At 40.2% G+C, this 17,225-nt stretch overlaps 1 protein-coding gene and 1 long non-coding RNA gene across 5 annotated transcripts in view; one reads left to right on the plus strand and one right to left on the minus strand.

Moving 5' to 3' along the window:
- The first annotated feature begins 9,386 nt into the window (after nucleotides 1–9,386).
- LOC122877264 lies at nucleotides 9,387–12,160 on the plus strand. 2 transcript variants are annotated; one of them, XR_006378218.1, is made up of 3 exons: nucleotides 9,387–10,319; nucleotides 11,706–11,782; nucleotides 11,989–12,160. It is a non-coding gene; the product is annotated as an uncharacterized LOC122877264 (long non-coding RNA). The 2 variants fall into 2 exon arrangements; XR_006378217.1 differs by having other exon boundaries at nucleotides 9,389–10,319; nucleotides 11,703–11,782.
- Nucleotides 12,161–13,673: 1,513 nt separating this feature from the next.
- Nucleotides 13,674–17,225, minus strand: part of mapk8ip1b (mitogen-activated protein kinase 8 interacting protein 1b) — a 52,079-nt gene continuing 48,527 nt past the window's right edge. For all 3 annotated transcript variants that reach the window (XM_044198547.1, XM_044198557.1, XM_044198567.1), the window contains one exon: nucleotides 13,674–17,154. In XM_044198547.1, coding sequence (XP_044054482.1) covers nucleotides 17,082–17,154 — 73 coding nt within the window. In that variant the 3' untranslated portion in view covers nucleotides 13,674–17,081. The remainder of the gene's footprint in view (nucleotides 17,155–17,225) is intronic.

Genomic DNA, 17,225 nt, shown 5'->3' on the forward strand with positions numbered 1-17,225 from the left:
GCTTATTGCACTTCTGATTCGACCTAAACTGTATTTCATTGCCTTGTACTTGTACATGTGTAATGACAATAAAGTTGAATCGAAGACAGAGTATTAGGAAGTGGGCACATTTTTAAAACTCATATAGATACCTTATAGCAGTGCCATGGACCTGTGCAGCTGATTCTGTATATATTAATCTCAGCACTGTTTTCCTGCTCTTCACACTGTCAGGGCTGGTGCAAGCAGGGTAAGGGGAAGATGAAGGACTGAAATGCAGATGACTGAGGCAGAGCAAGTGCAGTTCAGTGAATTTATTGACACACAAAAGGTACACAAGCTTCGGGAAGATGAGGCAGGCATAAATCAAATCCAAAGAGCAGTCCAACACAAGCTAACAAATCCAGTAAGGAGCAGGCTTGTATCCACAGTCCAGTAAACAAGCAACAGGTCAAACACACAGGTAAGGCAGGCAGAAGCAGGGACCCAAGACAAGAAGCACACGGCAACATAACGAACTGGTCAAAAACAAAGGAAGTGAACTCTTTATACGGCTGAGGAGGGGATTAGATGCAGGTGGGGAGAGTGACTGGTAAGCTCAGGTGACTGCAGGCCTGACTAGAACTGAGAACAAGTGAGTGAATGGGTGGGGCAGTCAGGTGATGAGGAGAGGAGGGAAAGTCTGAGGACATCTGGTGGAAGGCAAGAAGATGGCAGTAGTTTTCTCTTAGTTATGAGATGTTAACATGTGTTAGTTAAAATGATAAGAGATGGAAGTCGTAATTACAAGGTAATGTCTTCTTTTTTTTGTTTTGGTGAATCCAATGTGTTGTGTATAAATTAAAATCATCACCACTACATTTTCATTCTGATTATGGAAATGATGCAAGTGAGGCACATGTTTTGTTGACATTCTATTAAGTTTATTGTGCAATTATTACTTACAGTATTTTCACCTCTCTGTAAAAACACTTTGGTCAACATTTTTAAGTATACACAGTATAAACTGACTTGACTTCTGAACCGATGCAGCCAAAACTAAAGGGTCAGATTTTGGTAGTTTAAGGTTTTTTCATTTCCTGTTTTATTTTGTAGTATTCTCCTTCCCTTGTGTGTCTTGTGGTTTTACTTCCTGGCTTTGTTTTCCCTCCAGTGTTGATTGTTGGCCCTTCCTTAATTGTTTGCACCTGTCTCATTGTCTCGCCTCCCCTAGGGTATTTAGTCCGCGTCTCTGTGTTTGGTCATTGTTGTTATCTCTCATTTTAATGTACACAGCGTCCATGTTTTGGAGGGCTATTCTACTGTTTTATTATTATCTCCTCATCCAATTTACAAATAAAAACAAAACCAAAAAAGAAATCTACTTGTCCCCAGTGACTTTGACAGGACTGCAGAATGTACAAAACTCAGCTGCTCGGCTGTTAACCAGGACCAAGAAGTACGACCACATCACACCTGTTTCAGCCTCTTTACATCGGCTCCCTGTTTGTTTTAGGATGGATTTTAAGATCTTGTTGATTACTTTTAAAGCTCTTCATGGCCTGGCTCCAGACTATATTTTAGACCTTGTAATCCCTTATGAACCTTCACGTAGTTTGAGATCTTCAGGCAGGGGTCTTCTGGCTGTTCCTGAGTCCAGGATGAAAACTAAGGGGGACAGAGCTTTTGCTATCAGGGCCCCGAGGCTCTGGAACAACCTGCCTGAAAAAATGAGGTTGTCTGAGTCAGTGTCTTCGTTTAAGTCTCTTCTCGAAACACATTTTTATCTGAAAGCAGATCCTGATTTAACCTGAACTGGCTGTTTATTTTATTGTTTATTTCTTTTCTTTTGTGGTATTTTATTTCTCTTGTTGTGAAGCACTTTGTACTTTGTTTTGAGAAGTACTCTATAAATAAAGTTTTATTATTATTATATAGTGGTATCATACCGACAGATACAGAGCTTTTAAAATTCAAATTAGAAAACTGAGCATGCCCAGAAACAATGAGCCACTCTGGATAATCCACTGACCTTTAGAATTATTATATATTAATATATTTTTCCACTTTCACCATGTTGTTTTTTTAACCAACATCACTCCTGAACATTACCTTATTTTGTTCTAGAAATAAAACTAAAATACAACTTTACTTTGAACAAGAACAAGATATATTTAATAAAATTCAAGAACATTCTGAACAGAAATAGTAGGTGTGTGTGAGTGTGTGTGCCTGAAAGAGAGAGAGAGAGAGAGAGAGAGAGAGAGAGAGGAGGAGGAGAGTTCAGTTCAGGTGCAGCGGGAGCTGCAAATTGGAAAGGTATGCTCCAAAGAAAAAAATTAATAATTACAAAATATTCTTCCTCATCATACACAATCATTTATTCCTTATAGAAAGGCCATGTGTCCACTTCTCCCAGATGGTCCGTAAGGCAGCGCGCTTGTCTTCCCTATGACGCGGAGGTCGTGTCATCAAACCGCAGGTTGGAGCTGAATAATCTATAGTGTGGCATGGTGGCTCGGAAGATGGCCCGTCCGATGTGGTCATCCCACAGGCTGCGCGTACTCATTCCGTGACCCGTACACACCGATGTACGCCTGCAAGTCAGTTGCATCCATGTCTCTCCAGTCTGCGAAAGAACGTCTCCCAGAACAATCTGGATGATTTCTTCTGTCAAAAACAGATCGAAGCTGGACCCCAGGGTGCTGATCTGGGCAGTGGCATACTGTGTGTGGGTCGTGCAGGAAAATAGCGCAGGAAATTTACTAGACCTGAGGTTTCATTTATTATATTCTATTGCGTTTGAAGGATTGCGAGTGCATGTGTGCGCGCGTGTGCATGTGTGTGTGTGAGTCGGTGGTTGGGTTGTGGTGTGCGTGTGTGTGAGAGAATCAGAGGGAGTGAGAGTGGGAGGGAGTAATTGTCACTGCTCGCAATATAATTGCTATCTCTGGATATTGTCATAGCTGGACATATGCACACACACATTTATTTAAAAAAAACATTTTTACACACACCACTCTCTGACATCCATATCAACACCCACAGCAATTCCATTTCAAACATTTGCTTTATGGGTCCCATTGTACAGGATCAGTGTCCCTACAGGAAACTCGGAAAATAGCATGCATTTTCCCCATAGGCCATATATGGGAAAATGGCGCCATCTGGTGGAAAATAGTAGACTGCATAATGAAAGCCCAACTTAATGGGATGCATTATTTTATATTAAAATGGCCATGGGATCAGCGCTAGGGGTAGTGTTTTGTATACACAGTGTATTATAGACATACTATGGGATCTGAGGTTGAAATATCAAAATTCAAAGAAAAACTCACTCCCTTGCCAAAGTTTAAGCCATATGCATTAACACAGCCAAAATGATCAAAAAATAAAACATGAAAAAGCAATAAAATGTCACTATCAAGCCCTAAGGGTTTTAATTATGGCTATCAGATTTTAAATCCATTTCGATTGATACAGGTCAAATTTGACCCAGAACAGCCTCAATGTACAAACATTTGTAGCACCTGTACAAAAGTTAACACGTACAACACTTTAGGAAAACTCAAATTTCAGGCTAAAAGGCTACTCTAAGAAGAGAGCAAAGTATCCTGTGGATCTTACCTACTGTGGGAGGAAGTGCGTCAGTCGAACCGAGATTAAAGAGAAAGTTACATCCTTTTTTCTTCAAGATGTCAGTCGAATGACGACCAGCCGCAAACAAACAGTCACACGGCTGAAGAAAAAGATGTGGAAGAGGTTGCTTACCGAAACAATGAGGAACTTAGGAAGTTTCTCTCTGAGAACCTTAGCCAGGTGTCATACACATCCTTTTGCTTACACCCTTTTGGGTGGTAACCTCCTCCTCCTCTGACCGTGACACATGTCTATGCAAAATACATGAAAACAATTTATGGCCAATGCCTTGCAGAATCACGGGTTGCTGTCTTCAAGAAATATTAAGGAAATGTTAGAAGCAACCTTGTACAACCCCAAAGCCAAGGTCGGTGCTTATGGTGAGTGCAGGGAATGCCTCCACACTTTTAGGTAGATAGGTAGCTCTTTATTTAACCCAAAGGGGAAATTTGACCCTGAAATTTAAAACTGAAGTCATTATGGCAGGTGTCATTGTGTAATCGAATGGTTGTTAGTACAACACCTTAAACACCTCAGTATGATGAGACGGTTACTGAAGGTGCGTCTTAGGCCGTTCATCTCCTCATGAAGGGGATGAGATGGGTTCTCCAGTATGTTCCTGATTTTGGACCTCATCCTCTCCTCAGCCACCTCCTCCAGGCTGTCAAGGTGCACAACAGAGTCAAACCTGTTCAAGAACTGATTAAACTCATTTGCCGTCTTTACTCCCCACCACACCCAGCCCTTGTTGTTTGAGGCAAGCCATCTTCCTCAGCCCACTCCACACCTCTTTCGAGTTATTCTGCTGAAGTTGACTCTCAGCCTTCTCCCAGTATGCATTCTTTGCCTCCTTAATCTTGCTCTTTAGCCCTCTCTGGATGTGTCGTGCTTCCTCTCTGCTAACAGTGTCTATCAATATGTGGACTACACATCCTAGATTTCATGGTAACATGTCAAGAGTAACACCATCTCGAGTTGATAATGATGCTGAAAACCCCTGGGCAAGAGAGCATTTGTTTATCTCAGTGGATGACAGAGAAGATCGTGAAGGATGACAGTCACAGCAATCACAGTAAGAAAGGAAAATATCAAATAATTCCAGGAGGGGCTTCTCCATTTTAAGTGCCATGTTTTCAACATTAAATGGCAGTTTGATGTCTACAGGGAGCTCAGGAGGAACCTGAAGGGCAATGAGTGCCTCTTGCATGTGGATTTTAGTTAAAATTACTCATGCAAGTACAGTGAAGAAAATCCAGTCTGTGCAATTTGGAGGCTCACACCAGCAGGCCAGTCTGCACACTGGAGTGCTCTACATCGCAGGTGAACAGGCGCCACACACCTTCTGCTCCATATCATGCTCCAGAAGACACAACCCTGTGGCCATCTGGGCCCGCCTTGATACAATTCTAAAGGTCGTGAGAGAAAGACACCCTTAAGTCAGCATACTTAATTTTTTTAGCAACAGGCCAGCGACGCATTTCCTCTCAATGGAACCCTACAAGTATGGCTTCAAAGAAATAACGTGGGATTTCTTTGAGGCTAGTCATGGGAAGGGGGCACCAGACGGCGTGGGTGTGGCCCTCAAGAAGTCAGCAGACTAGATTATGGCCCATGGAGGAGTCATCCCTGATGCCCAGTGCTTATATGACTAACTGAAAAGCCTGGACGCATCTGTCGAGCTGTCCTTCGTCCCAGAGAGGGATATTGAATCAAAGCCTGAGGTAATAGTCAGTTAAAAATACAGTCTGTAATCTGATGTGCCCCCTAGTTCATCTGCCCTGGTTTATTTTGGTTATTGTTTTGGCTGGGAGAGGGGAGCGGGGGGTTGACTCTGATTGGCTTTGCAGAGTCTGGATTACTGACTGTAATTTGTCAAATCTGATCCCTTTTCTTGTGTTGTGGTTAAAAGTAAAGTGTATTAATGTTTTTTTTTATTCTCACTATAGGTAGCTGCAATAGCCGCCATAAAAGGCACTATGAGATCCATCAAGCCAGCAGTTTGACACCTGGCCAGATGAAGTACATTTCATGTCTGTGTAAAAGAAAGGTGGAAAGACACCAGATAACCCTATATTACCAGAAACGATTGAGTTAAACTATGTTGGAGAGTGGTGCATTGTTAATTACGACAATGAAGGCTACCCAGGTGTCATTGTCAGTGTGAAAAATAAATGTTCGCACCGCAATAGCACAAACAAGTTCTTTTGGCCAGGTCCCTGGGAGGACATCCATTGGTACCATGATGGGTAGATACTTTGCCTAATGCCAGAACCACAAGCTCTGAACAGGCGCTCTCTACAGGTTGACCCTTCTATTTGGAAGTATGTGGAAGAGCAATTACAGTGATGTAGAGAATTGATTCTACCCCCAACTTGAAATTGAAAACCACAATGTTTTTTTTTCATCTACTGTTTAGTGACTACTAGTTTGACTTTGTCCATGACAGGGTGGACGTATTTTGCGGTTCGCCCGTACATTGTCTGCTTGTAGTTAATTTATAAAAAGTGCGGGAGCTTGACCAACATGCATTTCTAACAGCCTTAGGTCTAGTTAATACAATGAATATTAACTTAAATGAAAAATCTCAGCTTTGTTTTGAAAATTGTCTCAAAGGCACTTTATGGTGATTTTGACCCATTTGCTAGATCATGGGTCAAACAATTTGTTTTGTGTATTTGTCCCAGTGTTTCTCACTCGTAGACTTTACTTGGGCAGGCCGTCCAGGTATATTAACGGCCGCCAAAGTATATTTGGCGACCCATTTTAGCATTTTTTATTTTTACTTTTTTTATCCGTCTGAGAGAATGAAACCATCCACAATCGTTTAGCTAGTGGACAATCTTCCCTTGCTCTACCCCTCCCGGGCGGTCTGCTGACAATCACACGCTTAAGTTAAAACTATATGTAATGTAACCTGATAGATCCAGACTTGTGCCGATGCTCTGCCATGCGAAAGTCCTGTTTATATCCAGATCCTGAAAATATCCAGATAATATATATATAGTATATATATATATATATATATATATATATATATATATATATATATATATATATATATATATATATATATCGCCACAGGCGACAGTGGTGCCCGTGGTCATCGGAGCACTCGGGGCAGTGACCCCCAAACTGGAGGAGTGGCTACAGCAGATCCCTGGAAGAACACCAGACATCTCGGTCCAGAAGAGTACAGTACTGGGAACAGCAAAGATACTGCGCAGAACCCTCAAGCTCCCAGGCCTCTGGTAGAGGACCCGAGCTCGAAGGATGAGACCACCCGCGGAGGGTGAAGGACAAAGTTTTTTATATATATATATACATATATATTTTAATAGCACATTTCTTCTGTTTATGTACAGTGAGGAAAATAAGTATTTGAACACCCTGCTATTTTGCAAGTTCTCCCACTTAGAAATCATGGAGGGGTCTGAAATTGTCATCGTAGGTGCATGTCCACTGTGAGAGAAAAAAAAAAAAAAAAATCCAGAAATCACAATGTATGATTTTTTAACTATTTATTTGTATGATACAGCTGCAAATAAGTATTCGAACACCTGAGAAAATCAATGTTAATATTTGGTACAGTAGCCTTTGTTTGCAATTACAGAGGTCAAACGTTTCCTGTAGTTTTCCCACCAGGTTTGCACACACTGCAGGAGGGATTTTGGCCCACTCCTCCACACAGATCTTCTCTAGATCAGTCGGGTTTCTGGCCTGTCGCTGAGAAACACGGAGTTTGAGCTCCCTCCAAAGATTCTCTATTGGGTTTAGGTCTGGAGACTGGCTAGGCCACGCCAGAACCTTGATATGCTTCTTACAGAACCACTCCTTGGTTATCCTGGCTGTGTGCTTCAGGTCATTGTCATGTTGGAAGACCCGGCCTCAACCCATCTTCAGTGCTCTAACTGAGGGAAGGAGGTTGTTCCCCAAAATCTCGCAATCCATGGCCCCGGTCATCCTCTCCTTAATACAGTGCAGTCGCCCTGTCCCATGTGCAGAAAAACACCCCCAAAGCATGATGCTACCACCCCCATGCTTCACAGTAGGGATGGTACTCATCATTCTTCTTCCTCCAAACACGTTTAGTGGAATTATGATCAAAAAGTTCTATTTTGGTCTCATCTGACCACATGACTTTCTCCCATGACTCCTCTGGATCATCCAAATGGTCATTGGCAAACTTAAGACGGGCCTGGACATGTGCTGGTTTAAGCAGGGGAACCTTCCGTGCCATGCATGATTTCAAACCATGACATCTTAGTGTATTACCAACAGTAACCTTGGAAACGGTGGTCCCAGCTCTTTTCAGGTCATTGACCAGCTCCTCCCGTGTAGTTCTGGGCTGATTTGTCACCTTTGTTAGGATCATTGAGACCCCACGAGGTGAGATCTTGCATGGAGCCCCAGTCCGAGGGAGATTGACAGTCCTGTTTAGCTTCTTCCATTTTCTAATGATTGCTCCAACAGTGGACCTTTTTTCACCAAGTTGCTTGGCAATTTCCCCGTAGCCCTTTCCAGCCTTGTGGAGGTGTACAATTTTGTCTCTAGTGTCTTTGGACAGCTCTTTGGTCTTGGCCATGTTAGGAGTTGGATTCTTGCTGATTGTATGGGGTGGACAGGTGTTTTTATGCAGCTAACGACCTCAAACAGGTGCATCTAATTTAGGATAATAAATGGAGTGAAGGTGGACATTTTAAAGGCAGACTAACAGGTCTTTGAGGGTCAGAATGCTAGCTGATAGACAGGTGTTCAAATACTTATTTGCAGCTGTATCATACAAATAAATAGTTAAAAAAATCATACATTGTGATTTCTGAATTTTTTGTTTTTTTAGATTATGTCTCTCACAGTGGACATGCACCTACGATGACAATTTCAGACCCCTCCATGATTTCTAAGTGGGAGAACTTGCAAAATAGCAGGGTGTTCAAATACTTATTTTCCTCACTGTATATGTTTTTATTTCACACTTGCTTTGTCAATGTTACTGTCTGTTTCCCATGCCAATAAAACCCATTAAATTGAAATTATTTCAGGGAACTCAAACGGCAAAGATTAGTCTCTCATCCATTGATTTGTGCTGTGTGTAGGGTAGAAAAAAGTTCAAGACAATTAAACTCTGGCAGCTGGCGGGCGTGTGAGCATGACTGTTTCATGGGATTGCGACCACTTGTCGCTCCGCCTGTAAGATTGCCTCTCAGATCACCTCTCTGATGATGCACCTCTTTCCTCTCTCCTTCTCTCCCTCTCCATCTGTATGCATTTTTATCCTATTACTGCATGTTACTTACTCGACATCTTTTCTCTCCCATAGTTCTGTGCTTTCTCGTTTCTCTCTTCTCTCCTTTTGAAAAAATTTAATTGAATTGAATCTTTGAAAATGAATTAATAGGTGCGTCAATTGCTCCCCCTCTGAAAAGACCCTTAAAGCAATGAGCAATGTATTTATTTTGAATGTAAACTATTGGGGTGATGACTGTTTGGTATGCTTCTCTGTAAGGCAAAGGGGTGAATGTAGCTGCTTGCCTTATGGTCCTTTCAGGCAGTCTTACATTGTCTGGCATTAAATTAAATGGTAACACCAAATTACATCTGGTACTAACATACTGTCTGTAAAAAAAAATCATATTAAAAAAAAGATTCACAAATGTATTTCTGATGCACACACAAATATTTCTTCTTTTAAAATAAACAGTAATAGAAATCCACAAATATAAGTATTTAAAAGTATTTGCAGTTTTTATCAAAAACACATTTGGATTTACATTTATATAGTAGGCCTTGTAGACTTTTTGTAGGTTATGCATATAGAAAAGCGTGTGTAAGTCATGTATTTGATACATGCATTGATACTTTTTGATGGGAACATACACTTAGATCTGTGAACGTTTTTAGTGTTCAGTCTTTTTTTTATTCAGTACTGATCTGTACCTATATGCTCAATATGTATTGGGTTTTTTTTTTTTGGATGCGAATATAAATCTGTTGTCTAAACGTTTACTGATTGAATAATATATTACACCACAATATAACAATATTATAAGTTGTTAACTTTGTTGGTAAAATGACACATTGCTTTACTTTATACCTTATTTCTTTAGATGACCTACATAATTAACAACATCATTTCAGAGTTAATTTGACTGGCCCCTCTAAAACAGCCAGCCCCATTCTGACTCCTGTGATTTAAATGGGCTAGAATGGCCACTGATGCTTTCAGATTGGCTTGACCAATCCGGAAGTGGGCCGGCTTACATTGTGATCGGATCTCAGTCAGTTGTAAAAGCAATCTGTTCTCCAAAAAACAAAACACCTTTCATATATGGGATGAGTTCTGCCTCTTTCACTTAGCTCTGCAATTTCCCATCTGTCACACAGGCTATTGTAATGTCTGTCAAAATACAACTACTATGTGATTAAAGCAATGTCTGACTCAGTCACGTATCAGTGAATGTAATCCAGGGTTTTGCAGAAACATTACTAGTGAAGTTGTGCTTTGAGTTCATTAACCACCTGTAGTTGTCATAACAGCAGGATCGATTTTGTTTTTCTCCAAACTGAGAGGTGCTGTGTGCAGTTTCTGTGTTCTGTTCACAATACAGTCAGATAGGATCAATAATCACAATGCGGTCAGACAGGATCAGTAAACACATTATAGCCCTCCTCATTCTTGTCTCTCTTGTGATTAGTGGAGGTTTGTCCACATCTTTGCTGAGCAGGTAGGTCTCCTTTGCTTACTACTTCGTCAGTGTTACATGCATTTTATGGCCCGCAGCACACATAAGCTACCATTCAACTGTCAGGAGCCACACAAGCATGTATGATAATTTTTGATTGTGTTTTGTATTGACGTTTCAGTGGGGAAGAGGAGGGGGGTTCCTTGAAAAATCAAAAACAACAAGTCCCTATTGTTAAGATAAGGGCATGTTTTAAAAGAAAATAATCATGTCAACATGTTGAGGCAGCAGTTGAGACCTCTGACAGTTTGCTGTGCTATTGTGATTTAACTTGGTTTTCTGGAACTTGATGTATTAAGTACACCCTCAAATTCTGCTAGAACCCCCTCTCCCAGCATATTTAAAAAAATGCAACAGAGAAGTGAGGAAGCAACAACTTGTTCTCAGTTTTACATAGATTCCAAAGCACATGACTAGTGATAACCAAGCTGGTGTGTTCATCAGTTTCATCAGTTCATCAGAGTGACATTTGCATCTACAGTCTATCAAATCTTGATCAATGAAGATAGTAACTTGCCACGGTGTGTATGTTGTTTGGTGTGGTGGTAGTCATCGTGACTATCTGTGAAAGTGACAAATCCTTCCTGCAGGCATCTTGTCAGTCGACATGGAAGCGGCAGTAGCGGTTGCTAGCAGTTTATCAAGTCTTGACCATTGAAGATAGTAACTTGCCACAGTGTGTATGTTGTATCTTGCATTACTTTACATTTATTTGGCAGATGCTTCTGTCTAAAGCAACAAATTCTGCTAGAATTCTGCTGCATTTTTTGAAATATGCCGGAAGGGAGAGTCCTAGCAAATTTTGAATGTGTTTCTTATTTGAATCACAACTAAGTGTCTTTAAAAGTTGGATTTTCCCAATATACATTTGTTAATCTAAACACACCTGCTAAACTGTACCTTTTTTCACGGTTTTGCATAAATTCCAGTATAGCAACTTTTCTTCAGTTGCTCCATCTTTTTTGATGACTTAAACTACTTTGTCTATTATTAATAGTTACAAAAGTCAAAACAAAAGCTGGCAAAAGTCTGTAAACTAGGTCCACAAGAAATAGAGCATAAATCCAAAACACAGAAGAGGGTCAGGAAGCTTAACACAAGTACAACGACGATCTGACCCAGAACAAAGGAAGCACACAGACTAAATACACTCAGGTAGGGGAGACAATGAGACACAGGTGGAACCAAATGGCAAAGGTGAAAACAATGAAAGCAATCAAAAACAGGAAGTTCCTTTCTAAGATTATTGTCCATAAGTAAATTATTATTTGCATGTAAACGTACGCATTAGTTTGACTTCCTGATAATGGCCACATATGCAGTGTGATGTATTGTCATTCTATCTAGTGTTGTGTCTTCCTCTAGCAGAGCTGATGAAGGTACAGCAGAGTTAGAGCTGCTCTTTGACCCCGGACTCCTCAAACAGCATGTTAGCCTTACTGATGGTAAGACAGCCACATATCAGTTTACTAAGGTTGTTGATCAACTCATCTTTAAGTATGTGGTGCTTTTCCAAACACAAGTGCTTGTTCATGACAAACTATGAACAATAGCAACACTGATAAAACAGAGAGGACAATGTGGTATTTTACCGGTAAGAGGAAACAGTTCCTGGATACATTCCATCCATTGTGGTAATGTGTTTCTGCAGATTACGGTGAGAGGCCCCTCCCTCCTCCTCTGCCACCCGACACTGAAGATCCGTATCAACCCAACCTGGAGGGTGAATACTACTAACATAAACACTAAACTGATCTGCCCTGCATGGATGATCACCTTCAGCAAAACCAACAGCATGTTCAAATAAAAACATGAAAAAACAATCTTCTTGTTTGTACACGTCTGCTTGTATTTGAACCTGTACTTGAACCTTTTGAGGACAATACAAAAACAAAACAGGCAGCGCTGCCCCTTCTCATACACACATAACGCACTGTGGGCCCCAACCCTTCCAAAGGGCCCTACTGCTGCTGTGCCATGGATATAATTTATAAATAACAACAATAATGTAATTTATAAATGTTGTTGATAATGATAATTTGATGTTATCCCCAACCTGGCGGTATGTGTGTGTGTGTGTTTTTTTTAATGCTACTCGAAGTTCTTCGTATTGTTACATATTTCCCTGAATTTTCCCAGTAAAATGTTCTTTGTTCTTCTGGCAGTCACAATGATTTGATGGAAAAAGAGGCACTACTAGTAAAGATAATAGTATTAATAATAGTAAAAGCAAATATGCACAAGACACAATTCATAGTTGTAAATGCATGAACGCAAGTTTGTTTTTGTATTTCTTTGACGACCATGCAGTGAGTTTTGGTCATACAGTTATATGATCTACACCGTTGGAATCTCTGGAGTCTCGGTGTTAATTTGAGGGACTGTTTGTGTCGATAGCGTGAAATGAAAGATATTAATAGCTATGTTTTCAGACAGACAGAGAATGCTTTTTGCTACATGCTCAGTCAGTTGCTTGCTGTTTGACTTGTGTTTCATTTAGGTAAAAATGGTTAGCTCCTTCCAGTTATGTGGGAGCAGCATGAATAAACATGTTTCTTCATGTTTATCATGCCGTTATATGGTGCTTGTTGTGAGATGTGCTGCTGCCCCCTGGTCCCGGGGGCGCTCTGGTTTATTAAGAGGTTTTAAACATGGTGACCTATAGGGGTCTAATATGCTGAACATGTAAGTGCAACAACCCCAGTATGAGTCCGGCTGGTGACCTGTGGTGCACGTCATCCATCCTCCCTCTTCCCTAATTTCTTGCCACCTCTATACTGTCCACTTCTAAATAAAGGCATAAATGCACAAAAATACTTCATAAAAGTCAGGCGTACACTGCAACACAACCCAAACAAATAAGTGTATCCTAAAATCCTTAACAGAGGAGGTTTGAGTCACCAACTACTGTACAGTAGGCCTTTATCAGTAAGTAACTAGTACTCGTTGAGAAGTACAAATTGTCATAATAACTACAAAAGAGTAATAATGTAACTAAGTAGTGAAAACACAGTGTCAGTAGTGAGTTACTTCATTAACCATACTCACAAGAAAGTCAGATGCCTGTACATTTTACTCACCAACTTAATCGCTGAGATCCAGAGATAACATTACTAGAGTTGGAGTCGGGCAGCAGCATGGCCAGTCAGATGATCCAATGAGAATAAACTCCAAGACCTCGGTACAGTGATATATAAGTGTTTGTGGATATATTTGTGCAAGTGATGCCAAACTTAATGACAGGACACCATGAGTTCTGCATTAAAATTTTTAAATAAAGAATAATTCACACCTAAAAAAAATCCAAAATAAAAGAGAAATTTCACATACTATGTGTTGAATCAATACAATGTAATATTTATAATTACAGATATTAAATTATGTATTTATATCTGGCATGTCTATACACCCTTTGTATAGCCCCCACTACTTTACATTTTCTTCTGTCTGCCTAATTGGCTGTTGAGAAGGGAACTCATATAAAAGTCAGTGTTGATCTCTTGATGTGAACACGATGGCTTTGATCAGCAACAGCAGACGACTCGTTGTTTTTTGAAAGGAACAAACCGTGGGGACAAGTGAGATGGCGGAATTGACAATTTCCACATCCTTCATTAATTAAAATTTGTTTTACAGAAACTTTATCTTCTGATAAATATAGATCACATAAAACAATCTGTCACACATTAGTGTTAGTGATAAATTATGTAGGAAGCTCACTTTCTGTTTGTTTTTTCACTACAGAACAACTGTGCTGTACCCGTGCTGGACCCAGGATGATTTAAAAAAATATGGCAGTCCGTTGGTTTTGTCTAATTGACAAACCCTGAAACCTGAAAATGTTCACTATAAAGTTAACTATAGCACATGACAAAGAAAAGCAGCAAATATCCTTAACTGAGAAGCTGGAACTGGGGAATGTTTGCCATTTTTACTTGAAAAATAACTCAAATGAATGATCGATTATAAAAAGAGTTGCTAATTTCGATCGATTAATCGACTAATTGTTTCAGCTCTACTCAAGTCTCTAGTCAAGTCACAAGTATTCATAAGCAAACTGCAAGTCTTTCAGGTATCTGAATGCTGACCAATAAAATGTCGTTATGGCCTTTAATGGCATTTAACATTTTTCTTTCAAAGCTATGTGTATAGTATTTTACATAGCTGAGACCAAGTCCTTACAATGCCTGGGCTGATTAATAACATATTCATGGTGTGTGGCTTTGCAAAGCCTGCCTGCTTCCCAGGGGCCAGATGTATAAACAATGTGAATGCACAAAAAACATGCATATGCCATTTCCCACACAAACTGGCATTTATAAAAGAAGAATGTGCAGTGAGAATGTGTGCACCTCAAACATGCTTCAGAGCAGGCGTACACATGGTTTTCTAGAGCCTGCTGCCAGTGAATGGATAAGGTGGACATGAAATATAAGGTGAGAGACGTAATCTTATAGTAAAGCAGTTTGTTTAGGTTGTTTGCCAATTTCACTTACTGAAATTTACTGCTGTGTAGACTGCAAAAATAATAAAACAATCAAAAGGTATCGTACATGTATTAAGAGAATGGAATTTGATGTATATATTTTGGACCCATAGCACATGAGCATTATTACCTCCGACATACTTTTATCGTGTTGATTACAGAATTTTCTTGCCTGTTCTGAAACAAATATGACCTGTTACAGCAAAGGTACAGCACAGCACATTTAGTGCAGTGGAAAAATTCACAAGTCACATCAAACATACCCCTACATCACAATTTGCATTCAAACTCTTAAACTCAATATACACTCAATTGCAATCACAATGATTTGATGGAAAAAGAGGCACTACTAGTAAAGATATGAAGACACCAGGGGTTTGATTTTGCTCTCTTATCAGCACCTGTACCTACTGTACTGAGGATCAGCCTTATTATTTTATCACCGCCACACTGAGAGCATTTCATATTTCTGATGCGGAAACTTTGAGGAGCAAATTTCTAGAACACCACAAGAAGAAATTGTGTATGTCGGACCTCGTCTTGCACCACCATATGTACCATGTAGTTGTTTTTTCTGGTATTAAACCTCTTGTCACTGATTTCATACCTAGGTAGTACACACAGTAAAGAAGCACAGTGTGTCTGACATTAGACTAGGATTTAAGTACTAAGGCTTTACTGGGCAAATGGTGGGGGCTGTTTAGCTTAGCACTACAGTACCAAAAGAAGCCGCTAAAAGGTTTGAAAGGAAAAACCCACACTCAGACACCCTCACACTGTTTTTTTTTTATCACGGACAAGTGATGCTGAGTGCATTTCAGGAGTTATTTGTGATTCAGTGTTAAAATGTTTTAGTCTACCCCGCCTTGTTTACTCCTACTAAAGTTAGCAATTACCCTATGATTCTAAGGACCTCTACACATGATTGGCAGCAGAATTGCTTTGCATCTGCGTTAGCTATTGTTTGCCAATGGAGAAAGTTAAGATGCCAGACCTCGCAGCTGTGCTAACTTGGGCATTGTGTGCCACTTATATGTTATGCCTTGCCGCTGCGGTAGACATTCAACCAGTTTCAACTTTGACCTTGTTTGAAAGCATGAAGGAAGAAAAGGTTTCATTCACTCAAATACTTCTTAATCACTGGGTCTAAGGCTAATGATTATTTTCATTAACAATTAATCATTTGTTCCACAAAAAGTCACAAAAAAGCAAAAAATGCCTATAACAATGTATCAAAGCCTAAGTTGACATATTCAACACATTCAACAAATATTCACATTTGAAAAGCAGAGACCAGTGGATTTTTGCCATTTTTGTTTAAAAATGATAGACTCTTTGCTAGACTTGTTTAGTAATTTTTTAATGTCCTGGCACATTCCTGCTACTTGGCGCATTTTGGTGAAAGGCAACACTAACCCATGCTACACTTGTGCCCCTGCACTGTACTCTGAGCCCGACCTTGCAGTGTGCACAGCCCATACCGCAGATCATGTGTAGAGAGCCTTATGGACACCAAACCCTGATGTTTTCTGTTGATGTTCTAGATGGCTACAACATTTTCTGCTGTCAAACAGCTGATGAAATTGTCTGGATTTGACAACAAGGTTTGTCCTTGGGACCCAAAAATGCAAAGAACATCACCTGTAGCTGGTTTTACAACAGTGTTTTAGGGTGGATTTTTTGTTGCCACTGAACAATGTGGATATCAGCTTCATGGTGTGCTTAAAGGGATAAAATGTACTGTTCCTACATTTGTTTCACTTACATTTTCAGTGTGAGGATGTTATTTAGTAAGTATACACCTCCCTCCAGAGCCTAAATATTTAGAGCCAAAGCAAACTTGTGTTCATTTTTCCAAGCCGCTGTTTTTAGTTTGTGAAGTGCAAGAACAAGTTGGTGCAGTTCAGTTCGGCTCCTGGGGTGCTGAGACAACACTGCAGGCTAACTAGCGCTGCCAAGACTGCGGTGATACAATGTTTGTGCTTTCCATGGACAGCCTGTGATCACCACCTCATCACTGACTCCATTTTGCATATTTTCTGTTCTCAAGACATGCCTCCTTTGGCTCATTTTCATCTCTTCTCACTGCACAAAGATTTCACCACAGTTTCAATACTTGATCCTTCTTCTCCTTCTTGTTTGTCAGATGTGGTAATTTTTAAATTTTAAATGTTTATTTTAGATATGTCTGTCCTTCATGCAACATTATGTTATGATACAGTGTGCTGTACAGGGCTGTGGTTGAAGGCAGGGCAGGGCTATTCCAGGTAGATGTCCTCTGTAGGGCACGAGACCTCCACAAACTGTTTATAGTACAACTGGAAGGCTTTCCTGAAAGAGAAAGAACTTATTTATTGTTATTTCTAGACCTCACTAAATAGTACGCACCCTGATTTTCTTAT

The sequence above is a fragment of the Siniperca chuatsi genome, linkage group LG1 (genome assembly GCF_020085105.1).
Source record: "Siniperca chuatsi isolate FFG_IHB_CAS linkage group LG1, ASM2008510v1, whole genome shotgun sequence".
NCBI lineage: Eukaryota > Metazoa > Chordata > Actinopteri > Centrarchiformes > Sinipercidae > Siniperca > Siniperca chuatsi.